The 14,329-nt window shown below is 35.7% G+C and overlaps 5 protein-coding genes across 16 annotated transcripts; 2 read left to right on the top strand and 3 right to left on the bottom strand.

Annotated features, from left to right (window-relative positions):
* Positions 1-2,313: 2,313 nt before the first annotated feature.
* Positions 2,314-5,536, top strand: LOC106409329 (calcium-dependent protein kinase 20). Its single transcript, XM_013849978.3, has 7 exons — positions 2,314-3,622; positions 3,800-3,943; positions 4,028-4,180; positions 4,259-4,374; positions 4,661-4,828; positions 4,915-5,139; positions 5,240-5,536. The coding sequence occupies exons 1-7, from the start codon at positions 2,809-2,811 to the stop codon at positions 5,318-5,320; spliced, it is 1,701 nt and encodes a 566-aa protein (XP_013705432.1). The 5' UTR covers positions 2,314-2,808; the 3' UTR covers positions 5,321-5,536.
* Positions 5,537-5,939: 403 nt separating this feature from the next.
* LOC106407552 (low temperature-induced protein lt101.2) lies at positions 5,940-6,442 on the top strand. Its single transcript, XM_013848431.3, has 2 exons — positions 5,940-6,153; positions 6,237-6,442. Exons 1-2 carry the CDS (start codon positions 6,073-6,075, stop codon positions 6,318-6,320), a joined length of 165 nt encoding a protein of 54 aa, XP_013703885.1. The 5' UTR covers positions 5,940-6,072; the 3' UTR covers positions 6,321-6,442.
* A 459-nt stretch (positions 6,443-6,901) lies between these two features.
* On the bottom strand, positions 6,902-9,883 carry LOC106407549. Of its 2 annotated transcripts, XM_013848427.3 has the most exons (9): positions 9,803-9,883; positions 9,646-9,710; positions 8,625-8,688; positions 8,417-8,518; positions 8,138-8,305; positions 7,733-7,950; positions 7,491-7,647; positions 7,280-7,398; positions 6,902-7,193 (listed from the first exon to the last, which is right to left on the bottom strand). In XM_013848427.3, the coding sequence occupies exons 3-9, from the start codon at positions 8,641-8,643 to the stop codon at positions 7,062-7,064; spliced, it is 915 nt and encodes a 304-aa protein (XP_013703881.1). In that variant the 5' UTR covers positions 8,644-8,688; positions 9,646-9,710; positions 9,803-9,883; the 3' UTR covers positions 6,902-7,061. The 2 variants fall into 2 exon arrangements, with proteins under 2 accessions (XP_013703881.1, XP_048608538.1); XM_048752581.1 differs by lacking the exon at positions 9,803-9,883 and having other exon boundaries at positions 8,417-8,521; positions 9,646-9,696.
* LOC106407550 (nuclear transcription factor Y subunit B-1) lies at positions 8,625-11,018 on the bottom strand. 10 transcript variants are annotated; one of them, XR_007321273.1, is made up of 6 exons: positions 10,695-11,010; positions 10,094-10,223; positions 9,988-9,991; positions 9,803-9,885; positions 9,646-9,710; positions 8,625-8,688 (listed from the first exon to the last, which is right to left on the bottom strand). XR_007321273.1 is itself a non-coding variant. In XM_048752583.1 (5 exons), the coding sequence occupies exons 1-4, from the start codon at positions 10,892-10,894 to the stop codon at positions 9,794-9,796; spliced, it is 426 nt and encodes a 141-aa protein (XP_048608540.1). In that variant the 5' UTR covers positions 10,895-11,015; the 3' UTR covers positions 9,405-9,710; positions 9,772-9,793. The 10 variants fall into 10 exon arrangements, 3 of the variants coding, with proteins under 3 accessions (XP_048608540.1, XP_048608539.1, XP_048608541.1); XR_007321272.1 differs by lacking the exon at positions 8,625-8,688 and adding an exon at positions 8,926-9,322; XR_007321270.1 differs by lacking the exon at positions 8,625-8,688 and adding an exon at positions 8,926-9,322 and having other exon boundaries at positions 9,803-9,883; positions 9,985-10,223; positions 10,695-11,016.
* A 1,199-nt stretch (positions 11,019-12,217) lies between these two features.
* LOC106410846 (basic leucine zipper 25) lies at positions 12,218-14,292 on the bottom strand. Of its 2 annotated transcripts, XM_048752580.1 has the most exons (8): positions 14,008-14,292; positions 13,874-13,938; positions 13,697-13,781; positions 13,230-13,422; positions 13,064-13,139; positions 12,856-12,981; positions 12,509-12,745; positions 12,218-12,421 (listed from the first exon to the last, which is right to left on the bottom strand). In XM_048752580.1, the coding sequence occupies exons 1-8, from the start codon at positions 14,261-14,263 to the stop codon at positions 12,410-12,412; spliced, it is 1,050 nt and encodes a 349-aa protein (XP_048608537.1). In that variant the 5' UTR covers positions 14,264-14,292; the 3' UTR covers positions 12,218-12,409. The 2 variants fall into 2 exon arrangements, with proteins under 2 accessions (XP_048608537.1, XP_013706923.1); XM_013851469.3 differs by having other exon boundaries at positions 13,874-14,291.
* Between the last annotated feature and the right edge of the window lie 37 nt (positions 14,293-14,329).

Here is a 14,329-nt window from a genome sequence, read left to right as displayed (position 1 = left end):
TAATCAGTGGCTCAATAATTGCGATTGGGAAAAGGAACTACACCACTTTCATACTTCTAATGGTTTTGGTCTTGCCCATGGTTTGTACTGTTTCTCTCAACTACTTAAAACAGAAACTTATAGCTCATTCAAGTTCAACATTGATTGGCTTTTGTTGCAACAGCTAATGATAAAATGTGGAACAGCCATGCCATATTTTTCAGATGTTTTGTGGCCAAGAAAGGGACGGAAACCGAACTCAAGAGAAAGCTTCATGTAGTGTTCCCTAGATGGCCTCTTCCTACAATATACGTATGCTCTTCACACTTGCTTATTTCTCATGAACTCTAATGCAATTTCTCTTGCCTTATGAAGTTTGTAATGTTTTGTGTTCTTACTGGTTAAGTTGGTTTTGTTAACGGCCTATGTTTCAGCAGCCATGGGTAGCTATTCCTCTTCCATCTGGTTCTCATTAGGAAGGTAACTCTTACAGTCTCCTACCCATAAAGCTAGCAAAATTACTATGTTTCAGATTTCGTTCTTTAACAAGTAATGCTCAAATACTTGCAGAGGATGAGAACACATGACTACATATTAGCAATGGGGGTGGAGGAGAATCAGTTTACAGAAGATGAAAGCTCCGATTTTGATTCGCCTGAAAGACCAAGACAAATGTTGATCTCAAAGTTTATGTTCAAGAAAGCACATAATGTGAATACATAACTCTTTTTCAGTTAATATTTTTTCCTTCTCAAATATAGTATTTAGGTCTCAACAAAATTAGCAGAGAGCATCCATAAATTCCATGCTGATCAACAAGGAACCATGTTTCCATGTAAGCATAAATCCATGGAAGCTAATCACTTTAAGCTGGTATCGAGACTGATGACCTCTGTGGAAGAAGACAGACAGTTCTATTTTAGTCCAGGAATCAATGGATCAAACTCAGACAAGACTCTAAAGTTCGTAACCTCTGGTCTTTCTTCCCAAAAAAGTAGTGCTTCTGAAATCTGTTGACGCATCGGATCAGAGATTGATGATATGGTGACAGACAAAAGGATTTACCATAATGAATTTTTACAATTCGGATTGGCCTTTATCAAGAAAGAATAAATATATTAGCAAAGTAAATAAATTTATGAAGCTAACAATTATAAACTCCCAATAAAAACCGATTGTATTAATCGACATCTTTTTTTGAAATTAATTAATTAAAACAAATAAAAGTTACAATTATTTTAAAAACAGAACTGATGGCCCATCGTGTTATTTATATATAAACATTTAATGCTTTTTCGATAACTCAGATGTTTTAGATCAATCAAATTTTAACATTTAATCCAGCAAGTCATTCTAAATAAGCATATAATCTAAAAGTTGAGTCACTTTTACAGGAAAAAAATACTCACTTTTTCATAAAAAATAAAATAATAAAATATACATATAAAATTAATAAAATATACATATAAAATTAGTTTGCGGGTTGCACAGTGTCAGTAACTCATGTCTCAGAGAACTCCTTCATTTGATTGTTAGTAGAAAATAGATATTGGCTGATTTAAAAGTTAAAAATAAATTTTAGTTATTTGTAAATTTAAAATTTTTCATAAAAACCTAAACAAACAGCATAAATGAATAAAAAATATGGTTTAATTAATTATTTATTCAACCTCTTCACCATTTATATATATATACATATATATATATATATATATATATATATATATTATAACAAAGATAATAAAATTTAATTTCATATCAACTGTTAAGTAAAACAATACAAAAGAAGATAAGTTTAAATTTGTCTAATAGTTTTATATCTATAATCAATCTAAATATATTTAATACGATGATCAGTGGGGAATCAGCTTAATCTTTCACTAGGGTCGATTTCATAATAAACATTATTACATGGGTCATTAAGCTAAATTTATAGCATTTTCTCAATTTTTTTCTTCAGTATACAAGTAGATTTTTTTTTTACAAAAACCATGTGGCTCCGCCGCTGATGATGATAGAATGATAGAATTATATTTACGTATAGAAAAAATCCGGGCGTAGCCTCTAATAAACATAAATCCATAATGTGACTATTCACACAGCCACACATCCTAATTTTTTTTAGTCTTCTTTCGTTATGTATTATTTGCCAATTGTTTCTTCTTTTTTTTTGCCAATTGCTTTTGTTTTCTCATACCATCTGAGACAAAACTATACAAATACATGATATGCAACCTAAGACTACAAAATACATCTATGCAACATAGACTATATATATACTTGTCCATATTTATGTATTGATCGAGCAAAATATGAATAAAACATAGACAACGCCCAATTCATTTCATTTTTATAACAAGGAAACAAAATACAAGTCTCCAAAAGTTGTTTATAATAGACGTACGGCCATGCTACGACCACTAATTGCTTTTTTTTTTGGAAATTATGACCACTAATTGTTCATCATCCTTACTCTCATTTTATTTTCCCCTCCTCCTTTGATCAGCATCAGCTCATGAGATTTTCTCGGAAGCAAAACCATTCCACCAAATTCAAGAAATTCCACAAAATTTCTCATCAAGAATTCAGCTTCCGGCGTGTCGTAGAAGGAGAAACTGCATGCATAAGCGAGAATATCAACTCTGTTCCCATATTGGTAGGTTGTGTTCATCTCACGTTTCTTTCATTTGCCCCGTGTTGATTTTAAGACACATCAAGAACTCGATGGATGCGTTGATGAGTGCTTTGTGCCGGAGAGAAACGGTGATCGCGAGAAGGTAAGAGAGAAAGATAGAAACAAACAGAAGGAAAAGCAAAACTAGGGTTTCAATGGGAAACACATGCACGGGTCCGAAACTGAACCCTAATGGGTTCCTTCAATCCGTTAGTGCCGCTGTTTGGCGTAATCAGAAACCAGACGAGAGCCTCGAGAGCAACAAGGACGACAGCAGCAAGAAGAAGAGCGTTCATGGCGGTGACAACGCTCCCTCCGCCGTGGATCCAACTCCAAGCACACCACCTCCTCCGGTGAAAATGGCCAACGAAGAAGCACCAAAATGTATCAACAACGATGAGAATCCAAAGCCTAAGAAAGAGGCACACATGAAACGAATGGCGAGCGCGGGTCTACAAATAGACTCCGTACTCGGGAGAAAAACAGAGAATCTCAAGGAGATCTATAGCGTGGGGAGGAAGTTAGGCCAAGGGCAATTCGGGACGACGTTTCTTTGCGTGGATAAAAAGACAAACAAAGAACTCGCTTGCAAAACCATCGCCAAGAGGAAACTCACGACCCCTGAGGACATAGAAGATGTGAGAAGAGAGATTCAGATAATGCATCATTTGTCTGGACATCCCAACGTGATTCAGATCGTTGGTGCTTATGAGGACGCAGTAGGTGTTCATGTCGTGATGGAGATATGTGCAGGTGGAGAGCTGTTTGATAGGATTATACAAAGAGGTCATTACACCGAGAGAAAAGCTGCTGAGCTTGCAAGAACCATCGTTGGTGTTATTGAAGCTTGCCATTCTCTTGGTGTGATGCATCGTGATCTTAAGCCGGAGAACTTCTTGTTTGTTAGTGGAGATGAAGAAGCTGCACTCAAGACTATAGACTTTGGTCTCTCTGTCTTCTTTAAACCAGGTAAGGGCATCCACATTGAGGATATCTCAACTAGTCTCTAAGTAATAATATTTTAATAGAAGTCTTTTAAGAACTTGGTGTGGATGGCCTAATTAATGTTGTTGTTTTTTAATTACTTGAAATTGATATGTTTGGATTCTACATTTAACTTCATGTTCTGGTTTCTTCCCATAACAGGAGAAACATTCAGTGATGTAGTTGGGAGCCCTTACTATGTGGCTCCAGAAGTTTTAAAGAAACATTATAGTCATGAATGTGATGTTTGGAGTGCTGGAGTTATTATATACATCTTACTAAGTGGTGTCCCTCCGTTTTGGGATGGTAATAGAACTGTTTGGTTCATGCTTAAAGGAATGTTCAAATGGTACTATAGACAGTAATTGATTGATTGTTATGTTATGCCAGAAACGGAGCAAGGCATATTTGAGCAGGTTTTAAAAGGTGACCTTGACTTTGTATCAGAACCATGGCCCAGTGTATCAGAAAGCGCAAAAGATTTGGTTCGTCGGATGCTGATAAGAGACCCTAAGAAGCGAATGACAGCTCATGAAGTTCTCTGTTAGTGTTCTTTTTGAATCAGAAAGTGTTGTTAGCACAGAACTACTTGCAAAGATTGTAATATTTATTGTGTTGCAGGTCATCCTTGGGCTAGAGTGGACGGTGTTGCTCTTGATAAACCTCTTGATTCTGCTGTTCTCAGTCGTTTGAAACAGTTTTCTGCCATGAACAAGCTTAAGAAAATTGCTATCAAGGTAAACAATTATTACAAAAGTACTAAGCATTAGTAAACTCACATAAAATCTCTCCCTATAAGGAACAACATATAAATTGACATCAGTTTTTGGGGACCATAGAAAATTTAATAAGAACTTTAATAAAAAAAAGTTAAAAATAAATTGAGAATTTATGTCTATATATATTATTTCTTAAGATTTTGAGGGTCCAAAGCTAATGTTGCATATGGCTTTGCCAAGAACCGGCTCTTATTTCACTTATATTACTCACCATTTTAACTTGTCACGACATGCATTTATTCAGGTGATAGCAGAAAGCTTGTCAGAGGAAGAGATAGCAGGGTTGAAGGAAATGTTCAAGATGATAGATACAGACAACAGTGGACACATCACTCTCGAAGAACTCAAGAAGGGCTTGGACAGAGTTGGTGCTAACCTTAAAGATTCAGAAATATTAGGATTAATGCAAGCAGTACGTCCCATTTCTCTTCTTGCCTTTAACTATATGATATACAGAACTACAGAAGCTATAAAATAATATGGAGAGCACATTTTCAGGCGGATATAGATAACAGTGGGACTATAGACTATGGAGAGTTTATAGCAGCGATGGTGCATTTAAACAAAATACAGAAAGAAGACCATTTGTTCACAGCGTTCTCTTATTTTGATAAAGATGGAAGTGGTTATATAACCCGAGAAGAGCTCCAGCAAGGTTGCAAGCAATTTGGCTTAGCGGATGTTCATCTAGACGACATTATAAGCGAAGTTGACAAGGACAATGTAAATAAAAGTTGCTCTTGCATTCAGTAATTACTTAAAAGCACCATTGTTCTTGAAATGATTCCATATGTGTGTGAGCGTGTTGGTTTTTTTTTGTCAGGATGGAAGAATAGATTACAGTGAGTTCGTGGAGATGATGCAAGACACTGGATTTGGCAAAATGGGTTTAAGGGTGAGTTGAAGAAACAAAACAAGCACCTCAATTTCCACCATTTTTTCTAATTAAATTATGTACATTTGATAATTATGCTTGATCATAGAGGTTTCATATTCATTTTCTGTGTTATATTCTTAGTAGGTCAAAGTAAAACTACTCTATAGAATCTTGCATGTAAAATGTTCAGTCTGCTACTATGAAATTACTGTACATATGTTGTAGATTTTTGTTGTTGTTGCATGCTTTTGTCAGACGCAAATAAAATGTGGTATTTTTGATACTACGAGGTAATATACATAAGTATAGGTTTCCAAATTGTTTTCTAATTTATCAAAACTTATTTTACAAATTGAAATGGATAATAACTAACAGACTCGATGTAAGCATTAGCAAAATACCATCCAGCCGTAGTTATCAAAAACATCAATTCATCAATATCTCCTCTTGTTTCTGACACTGAAAATAATAATATTCTTTAAGAAGATCCCTTCGAAGTAGTAAAAACAGTTATGAAGTAAACAGATATATTGACCAAAAAAAAAAGTAAACAGATATTTGACATATTCTATCTTTCTACTTGGAAAAAGTCGCAACACATATATAGGCCACATTGTTAATGAGTGCATCTCTAAAACATCCACACGTGGTACGTGATACACTGCAAGAACTACAGGTGTCAAATACCCAGCTATAGTTTTTCTTCATAACTCACTCACCACTTTCACTTCTTCCCTAATCAACTCTTCTCTTTCTCTTCTTCAATAGTCCAAAACAAAATGGGTTCAGAGACTTTCCTGGAAGTGATTCTGGCGATTCTTCTGCCTCCAGTCGGCGTTTTCCTCCGATATGGTTGTGGGGTAAGCACTAATCTAAATACATCATTAGATTAATTACTTACTTTCTTGTCTCGTAATTTAATTGTTAGATCTCATGAATGCAGGTAGAGTTTTGGATATGTTTGTTGTTGACTTTGTTGGGTTACATCCCTGGGATCATCTATGCTATCTACGTTCTTGTGGGATGATCATCAAATTAATTATCTTCTTGTAAAGTTTCATCTGAGTTAAGCCGTTGCTCTTTCTCATCGCTCTCGCAATAAAAACTTTTCTGGCTAAAATAATAAAATAATATATATTTTTTTGCTTTCTCTTTTGTTTTTTGCTTAATTTTGATAGGTTTGATTATCCTCTCACTTAGGGTTTGCAAAATATATACTGCTATGAGCTTCGGAGAGAATGCAATTGGCTAGTCAAAAATAGCCAGTTGCATTCTCTACTTCACTATACTGTACTTTTGCTATAGAAGCTTAAGAACCACAAATATAGCGGTCATGTGCTTAATGTGTGCTATTGTATTTTCTGTCTCTACGGTGACCCAATTCTTGCGACTTAATTAAGTTACAATTCATCACCAAAATCCTAAGTTCAAAGTACTTGAGAAGTATGGAGAAGGACCAAAGTGAAATCCAAGTATATGCTGTTGGTTTGGTAACGAGTAAACACAAGAGAAGATGCTGAGGAGCATAACAAGGAAGATCGTACAAGTAATGAGAGTAAAAGAGGAGAAGAGCCTTGATGTGCCTCCACTGCCCAATGTAATACAACATTGAGAAAATATCATAAGATAAATTAAGATATCCATTACCATTCATCAACAACTTATACCTATGCAGTGGATATAAAAAAATTTCCAAAGAAAAAAAGCAGCCGACTTATCCAACAAGAAACATTGATTCAATAGTCAAATATAGTCGTTTTTGCCCGTTTCACTTTCGAGTCTTGCGTTGGCCCAAAACGTTAGGGGTTTCTTGTGGATAAAGCGTCCCGAGTTTCGACTTGTGTCTTCTTCTGTTTGCAGAAGCATTTGGTTCTTTGTTTTCTTTGTCTCCGTCATTCTCCTGTTGTAATAAAAGTTATAGCGTTTCTTCACGACCGCAACATATACATAAAAGTTTTGTAAACTAGATTTTCTTTGGAAGCATACCGAGTCGAAGAAACCCATCTTTGGCAAGGGTAACCTCAGACCAGAGGATGACGATGTCAAATCCTTCCCTTTATATCCAGAATAAGATGATCGTATGATAGATTTTGATCCCTTATTCCCTTCACACAAAAACAAGAAGATGTTAAATTTTTAAGAACATTGATTTTTCTCCTCTTGAAGAGAACAAAGGAAAAATGGATCATGTTCTCACCAAGTTCACTTGCAACAACTTTCTTCTCGGGTTTAGCTTGACGAGGAGTAAAAGATTCGGAGACTGAAGATGACAATGACGATGAAGAAGGAGTATACGCTTTTGGTTGAGGAATGAGACTCAATCGTTGATTTTTCAGTTTATACCATTTAGTCCTCTTGACAAACAGGAACAGACATGTTAAATTCAGATGAAAGCACACCGAGAAGAAGAAACAAAAAGGTGAGTTTGTTCCTTTTTACCTTGTTACCATCTGGTAACTTGCGTTGGATCTCTTGAGCTCTCGTCTCCTTCACATTACTCGAGGCTCTCAGGTCGTTAAACAGATCAAGCTCAATGCTCGAGACAGAGAATCTGCTTCCTTCAGTTGTTGTAGTCATGGAATCAGCAGAGTTACGAGGCTGTGTGTTACTAGTGAAACCATTGTTCACCAGCGACAATTCCTCAGAGTCAAGAACACCTTATCAAATTTAGCCAATGTCAGTTTTCAATATATAAATATGCTAAATACATTTGGTCTGTTTGGTTTTGCTAATAAATATATATAGTGTTTGATGATCCAATAGCAAAACTGTACTAATTATTTTTCAAAAAAATGTGATGAACGTTTACAAAAAGAGTGAAGTAACGTTTTGAAAATGTGAGACCTGGCTCGGTTAAAAAAGCATGGTCCCATGCAAAACTTGGACGAGTAGCGATGTCAGAAGAAACACATGGAAGAAGTGACTTCTTGATGGAGTCCTCCTTCTGATTTACGTCAATCTCATTCTCACCAAGTTTTAAGCTCCCAAACAACTCTTCATGATCCAATACTCCTACAACAAAACAAAAAAAAGGTTGCAAAAATCGTTGGCATCGTATAAACTATTGTGTTTCTTGAGGTTCTTGAATTTCACAATTAGTCATTAAGGAGATTGAGAAGAAACCAGGGGTAGTGAAGAAGGCTGAGTCCCATGCCAAGCTTCTCCGATGATTCCATTCACTCTCTTTATCCCTTACCGGCTGCGCTAAATCAACCTTTTCTCTTGCTGCTAATGCAAAGTGAGAGAGAATATTTCAAAAACATGGTCAGCTTATGAAAAAAGAGATTTTAGATAGGAGAAAAACAAATGAGTGTAGTAGTCAATGATGAACCTGCTTCTTGAGAATCCATTGTGCTTTTGAGATTCTTGATTTTTTGAAGAACAGAAATTGGAAACTGATAAAAGTAACAAAGAGGCCTTACCATATGAGAGAATTTAAAGGAGCTACAAATTTGAAAATGGTTGCGTGATTTAAGCATTCCATTTACTCTCCAGAAACTTTTTCAAATCAACTGCCTTAAATGTTATTCTTTATGTAGACCGATTTTTTTACTAAGAAACATTTGTTAACTTTGGTTGGTGCATAGTCGATATTACGATGAAACAAAGTTCAGTTGTATATGTAAGAAATGTAGATCCAGTAAATTGTTTCTAATCCATAGTTTGATAATGAAAAGTGTATATGGATAGTATTAAATTTCTATAACACTGGTTACAAAGACGAGAGAGAAAAAAAACATAATAGTTGTAACAGTCGGTCATGAGATCTTGTACATTATGGCGTTACCATTCAGTTTTTGAAATCCACTAAACGAAGTTAAGAGATGATAGATGATTGTGGAGAAACTTTTTCTTCTTTCAAATACTTCTCATATATCTTCAACTACAACCAACTAAACCGGAAACAGATAACCAAAGTTCTCAAATGATCACATAACCGAAACTGACAATAAACCCGAAATAGAATCTCTAAATAGAAGTAGTCGACCAGCTCAAATCTAATGGCAAATCATTGATCTCTAATATCCCCTGCACATATTTTAGAGAACTCCACGCTAGACAAAATTGCTCTAAAGGCGAGAAGCATTGATTAGGGCGTTGTGGGATAAGATTCCAGCTAAAACTATACTTCATAAAACAATAATAACAATCAAGCACCAACATCTTCAGCAGATTTTACATTGGTAAGTTAGTCTAAAGTTAATCTTTTAAGACTTATGGTTATACAAATGTAAGTTTAAAGTGTTTTATTGTAAAGCGGTTGGATATAGAACCTAGATGCATACAGATTACTACTATGCTCTTCATTTGGTGTACACAAGCCGGGTGTGATAGATAGACAGAGGAATTACTTGATCATTTTGATGTTGTTCTTTATCTCTAGAGAGTTCACTTGCAACTTCTCGCCTCACCAGCTCTGTGTAATCAAAGATGACCAAGTCAGAGCTAATAACACTAATACAAATTAAGAAACATACAGAAAGGTTGTAGCATTGGGCTCTATACTACCGGCAACTCTTCACCGGAAACACCCCCAGCTGCATCTCTGTTGTTACTATCCCCGCTCTTTCCTGAGCCCTTATTATCCCCCTGTCATAAATGTAAACCACCAATGAGCAATTTCTTACATAGAAACTCTCGGAGGGGTAAAATAAAAATGTGGAAATGATGGCGTATGGGATTTTTATTACCTCCCAACTGCAACAGAAGGATTGTTTCAGCAACATACACAGGTAAATGAAAAGACAGAATCAGTCTCACGTAGCAAGAGCTTAAAAGCAGAAGTGAAATGTAACTTACCTCTCTGTACCTCGCAAGGTACACCTTTAAGGGTTCCAAGTAATCTTCAAATCCTAATGTTGACATTGCCCACAGCAAATCCTCACCATTCACAGTTTTCCTTTTCTCTTTCTGGCACTTATCACTTGCCCTGATTAAGCAGAAAAGAAATTCAAAGCCGCCGTTTGAGATTTAAAAAAAAAAAAAACAGAAAACAATCAATTTCTGATTACAGTCCAGTTAATCAAAGTATAAGACCAGCAAAAGAGTCTGTAGCGCAGTTTTTTGAAGCTAAAAACTTCAGATGGTAGAAAGCAGCTACAGTCCCAAAGCTTATCTAGAACGAAATACATGATGTGTATCTCATATTCTCATGTCCTGATCAAAAAACCATACTTTATGTCTTAAAAAGGAACAAAAAGGAGAAACAACACAAAACAAACAGATTCATCTTGTTCCAAGATCAAGAAGCGCTACTACTTCCACATGTGACTAAGATGGTTGAAAGCAAGAATAAATTCGAAATTCAGATATAAAGTTAAAGACTTTCTAAGCTAAATAAATCAGAATCTAAATTCCAAGAAAAAAAAAAAAAACTAAAGAGAAGCAGCAAACAACATACTCGCTGGTGATGAAGCTGATGAACTCAGAGACGCATTCTTGGACAGTGTCTTTAGCATCTTTCCCAATCTTTCCGTTGGGAGGCAACGCCCTCTTCATGATCCTGCTTATATTCGCTATTGGTAGGTATCTGTCATGCTCCCTAACCGAACCGCCGCTTTCTCCGCCATCTCCGTCGGGGCTCGTAGTCGTATTCGCCATTTTACTTTGATATTGGGAATGAGCTTTAGAGAAGTCGCCAGAGATTTGGGCGGATGCTGTTAAGACAGTGTTGTTTACATGATTGAATGATGTAATCTGTTAATATTAACAAGACATTCACTTGAGTTTAGTTTATGCCAATAAACAGCAAGATTATTTATTAAACTGTTAATAACAAAGATAATAAAAAAAAAGATTACTATTTCCATCACGTGGGATTCTTTTTTTTAATATCGCACTAGAGTTTGATCTATTTTTTTCATTTAATAAATATATAACTTTAACATTATCATAAACATTTTAGATATATAATTTATATTTTAGCATTATATATCACGTAACTCTATAATTTATTGTTTATGTTTATTATTTAAAATTATTAGTATACATTAATTTGCTTTGTATATTTTACCTTTTTATTAATTATTATGACTTACTAATATATTTTTGAATTAGTTAAACTAAATTAATCAAATAGAAAATCTCATTAATTTCTACAGTTTGGAGACAATATTTTATTTAGTTATTCTATAGAAATGATATATGTTTAGGATAATTTATATTTCCATGCTTTAAAAAAATATAATTTAACATCTATCATTTTAGTATTTCGTGAGATTTTATAAGTAAATACATTGTTATGTTTAAATAATATAGCATTATTGTTTTAGTAAATTATATATATAGTAACTTATATCATATTATTTTAGTAAATTTTATCGATATAAGATATTTTTTGGATACTACGGTATTATGTTTTTTTTTTTGGTTATTAAATTTATATTTCAAAATATTATATAACTTTTGAGTTTTACAAAATAATATGTTTCCTTGTGTGTTGCATTTCAAAATATTATAGTTTAACATCTATGATTTTATCCTTCTTAAAATTTGGAAACTTTGTTTACAAATGTATCATGCAAAAAAGAGTCAAATACTACTATCACAGTTATGAGTGTGTTAAACTGTGTCAAAAGCTAGATGTAATCTAACCTATTCTTGAGGAGATTTTATAAGGTCATTTTCTCGTGAGATTGGTCCTAACTTGCTAGACAGTTAACACTAAGAATGGATCATTGCACCGTATATTCACTGATCCATAATGTGTTTCCACTGCTCATTTGCTATAAGATCATTTCCTGAGACCACAAGCTGATCTCATAAGAAATATCTTCATCCCCAGACTTAAGAGCTCGTTTTGGATTATGGGGTCGGGTCCAACCGATGGGCCAAGATTTGAATAACCAAGATATGTTTGGAGTCCTTTTGAGTCACACCCCCTAACCAAGAGAGTGGTTTGAAGGTGTCTGATGGCGAAAGCAGTAAAGTCTAGACAAAGTAACATAGATCAGGCTTGTCATGCTAATAAGTCATAACTAAAGTAAAAAAATAAAAAGGCTACACAACATTTGATACACATAAAAAAGTTTTTCTTGTTCCATAAGATCTTGTCTCCAATAATTAAATTGTCCAACGATCATTTAAGGACACACCTTTAGGCTCCACCACATTTCTTCAAGGTGCATCCTGTAAGTCGTCAAATTACAAAACCAATGAGCATCAAACAATCTTGAACATAGTAAACTGTAACCAAAAACAGTTGTTCCTATTTACCTTATCACAAATCCAGCTTGTGGCTTCAAAAGCATTGCAACCGGATTCCAAAGTAACAACCGAGTTGCTTGCAAAACTGTTGTCCTCTGATATTTGATTTGGAATCATGTCGGTTTGATTCAAGTTTGGCTGTGAAGAACCCATCAGTGTCCTATCGAATGGTATGCTGTATGGTTTTGCCAAAAGCCTAGGGTTCATCCCTGTCACTCTTTTCACAGTGTCCTCTGCCATCTTCACCTACACAAGTTAATAAGTGTTATCAGAGCAAATAATCTCTCTTAAGAAAGAACTGAGGATCATAAACTTGAAAGGCTTGCAGAAGATAAAAGAGCAAAATGTATATGTACCTTTGTTCTCAATGTTTCGATATCAGCTTTTAAGATTCTGTTATCGACAACAGCGGTGCTAAACTTCTGAGTGACCTCACTAAGACGCTTAAGCATAGTTGAATGCTCACCACGTAATTGGCCAACCTACAAAAAAGGTAAAACGTTTGTGTCAATCCTTGGTTTACTTCTTTCATGCATGAGTAACTGTTGCAATGTCAGGACACACCTGTGAATCAAATTCACTCATTTGCTCTTGCTTTCTTCTTCTAGAGCGCCTAGCGGATTCTCGGTTTGAAAGCATCCTGTGAATATTTAGCAAAACTAAAGTCAGGACAGCACTAACAACTAAACAAGAGATAGAAAGCTTCCTGTGAATAGTAGAAGATAAGTACCTCCTAGCACGCTTAACATCGGTAGGATCATCATTCACTGTTGTTACAGTCTCTCCATCAGGATCTTCGTCATCAGAATCATCTGAACCACTGTTAGCTAGCCTGGACTGAATATCTCGTTGTCTCTGTGTGTCTAATGAGGGAGCATCACTGACAGATGAAACAGCAGGCGACATTTGTGCCACGGCATAACCTTACAATGTATAAAAGGATCCATTTTTCATGTAAAAGGGAAAAAAATAAAAACAAAAAGAAGGATCTAGCAGAATGAGTGTAGTTATTGGCTGTGAAGAATCTAAAAACTCATACAACATAGCACAATGAAACAAGATGTAAAAATGAAAAAAAAAAAAAAAAAAACAGTACTGAAGACTACACTAAAGTGCAATATGGACTTTAAATGGTTATATCAGTGAGTCACTATCGCCTAATCAAATAAACAGAGGAAGCCAACAAGGGGAACGAACCTTGAGTTTGAGATCCAACCGGAGAAACCTGATTTTGATTACCAGACGAAGCACTCGAATCTTCCGGGGTCACAGTAGTAGACACCTGGCATAAAACCAAACAACCAAACCGCCGTATCAAAAAAAAAAGATCTTCTCTTTCTGTACAAAAACGTAAGAGATTGACAAAAGACGAACACGAAGCGCAACGGCAGCGCAGGCGAGTTCAAGCTTGCTCTTGAGAATCGCTTGGTAGTAGTTAGGATCCATCTCCTCAACAGACCACGACGGAGCACCGTTACGACTCGGCTTTGGCATCTCCACGACGTTAGATGAAGCTTCTTCAGTTCGAGAAACGGACGACTCAGATCGAACCTGGGTATACGACCGTCCGATTGCGTTGTCCGTCGCCGAAGATGAGGAGATGGAACTCCCCGCGGGAACGGAGGATATCTCTTCGAGAAGCATCTGGAAGGCCCACTCCGACTGGCTTCTGGTCATACCGTCTCCCGGAGATAGAGGCGGAGACGGCGGTGGTGGCGGCCAGAAAGAATCGGTTGAATCATCGGCGGAGAAACCAGACTTCATCGCTTTCCTCAGATTTTTTTTTTTTTCAGTCTATCCTATGTGCTTATAAAATCAAAGGGTACACGT

This window comes from Brassica napus, chromosome C3 (genome assembly GCF_020379485.1).
Source record: "Brassica napus cultivar Da-Ae chromosome C3, Da-Ae, whole genome shotgun sequence".
NCBI lineage: Eukaryota > Viridiplantae > Streptophyta > Magnoliopsida > Brassicales > Brassicaceae > Brassica > Brassica napus.
Note: the sequence above shows the minus strand (reverse complement) of the source record. Positions and strands in the feature narration are given on the sequence as shown.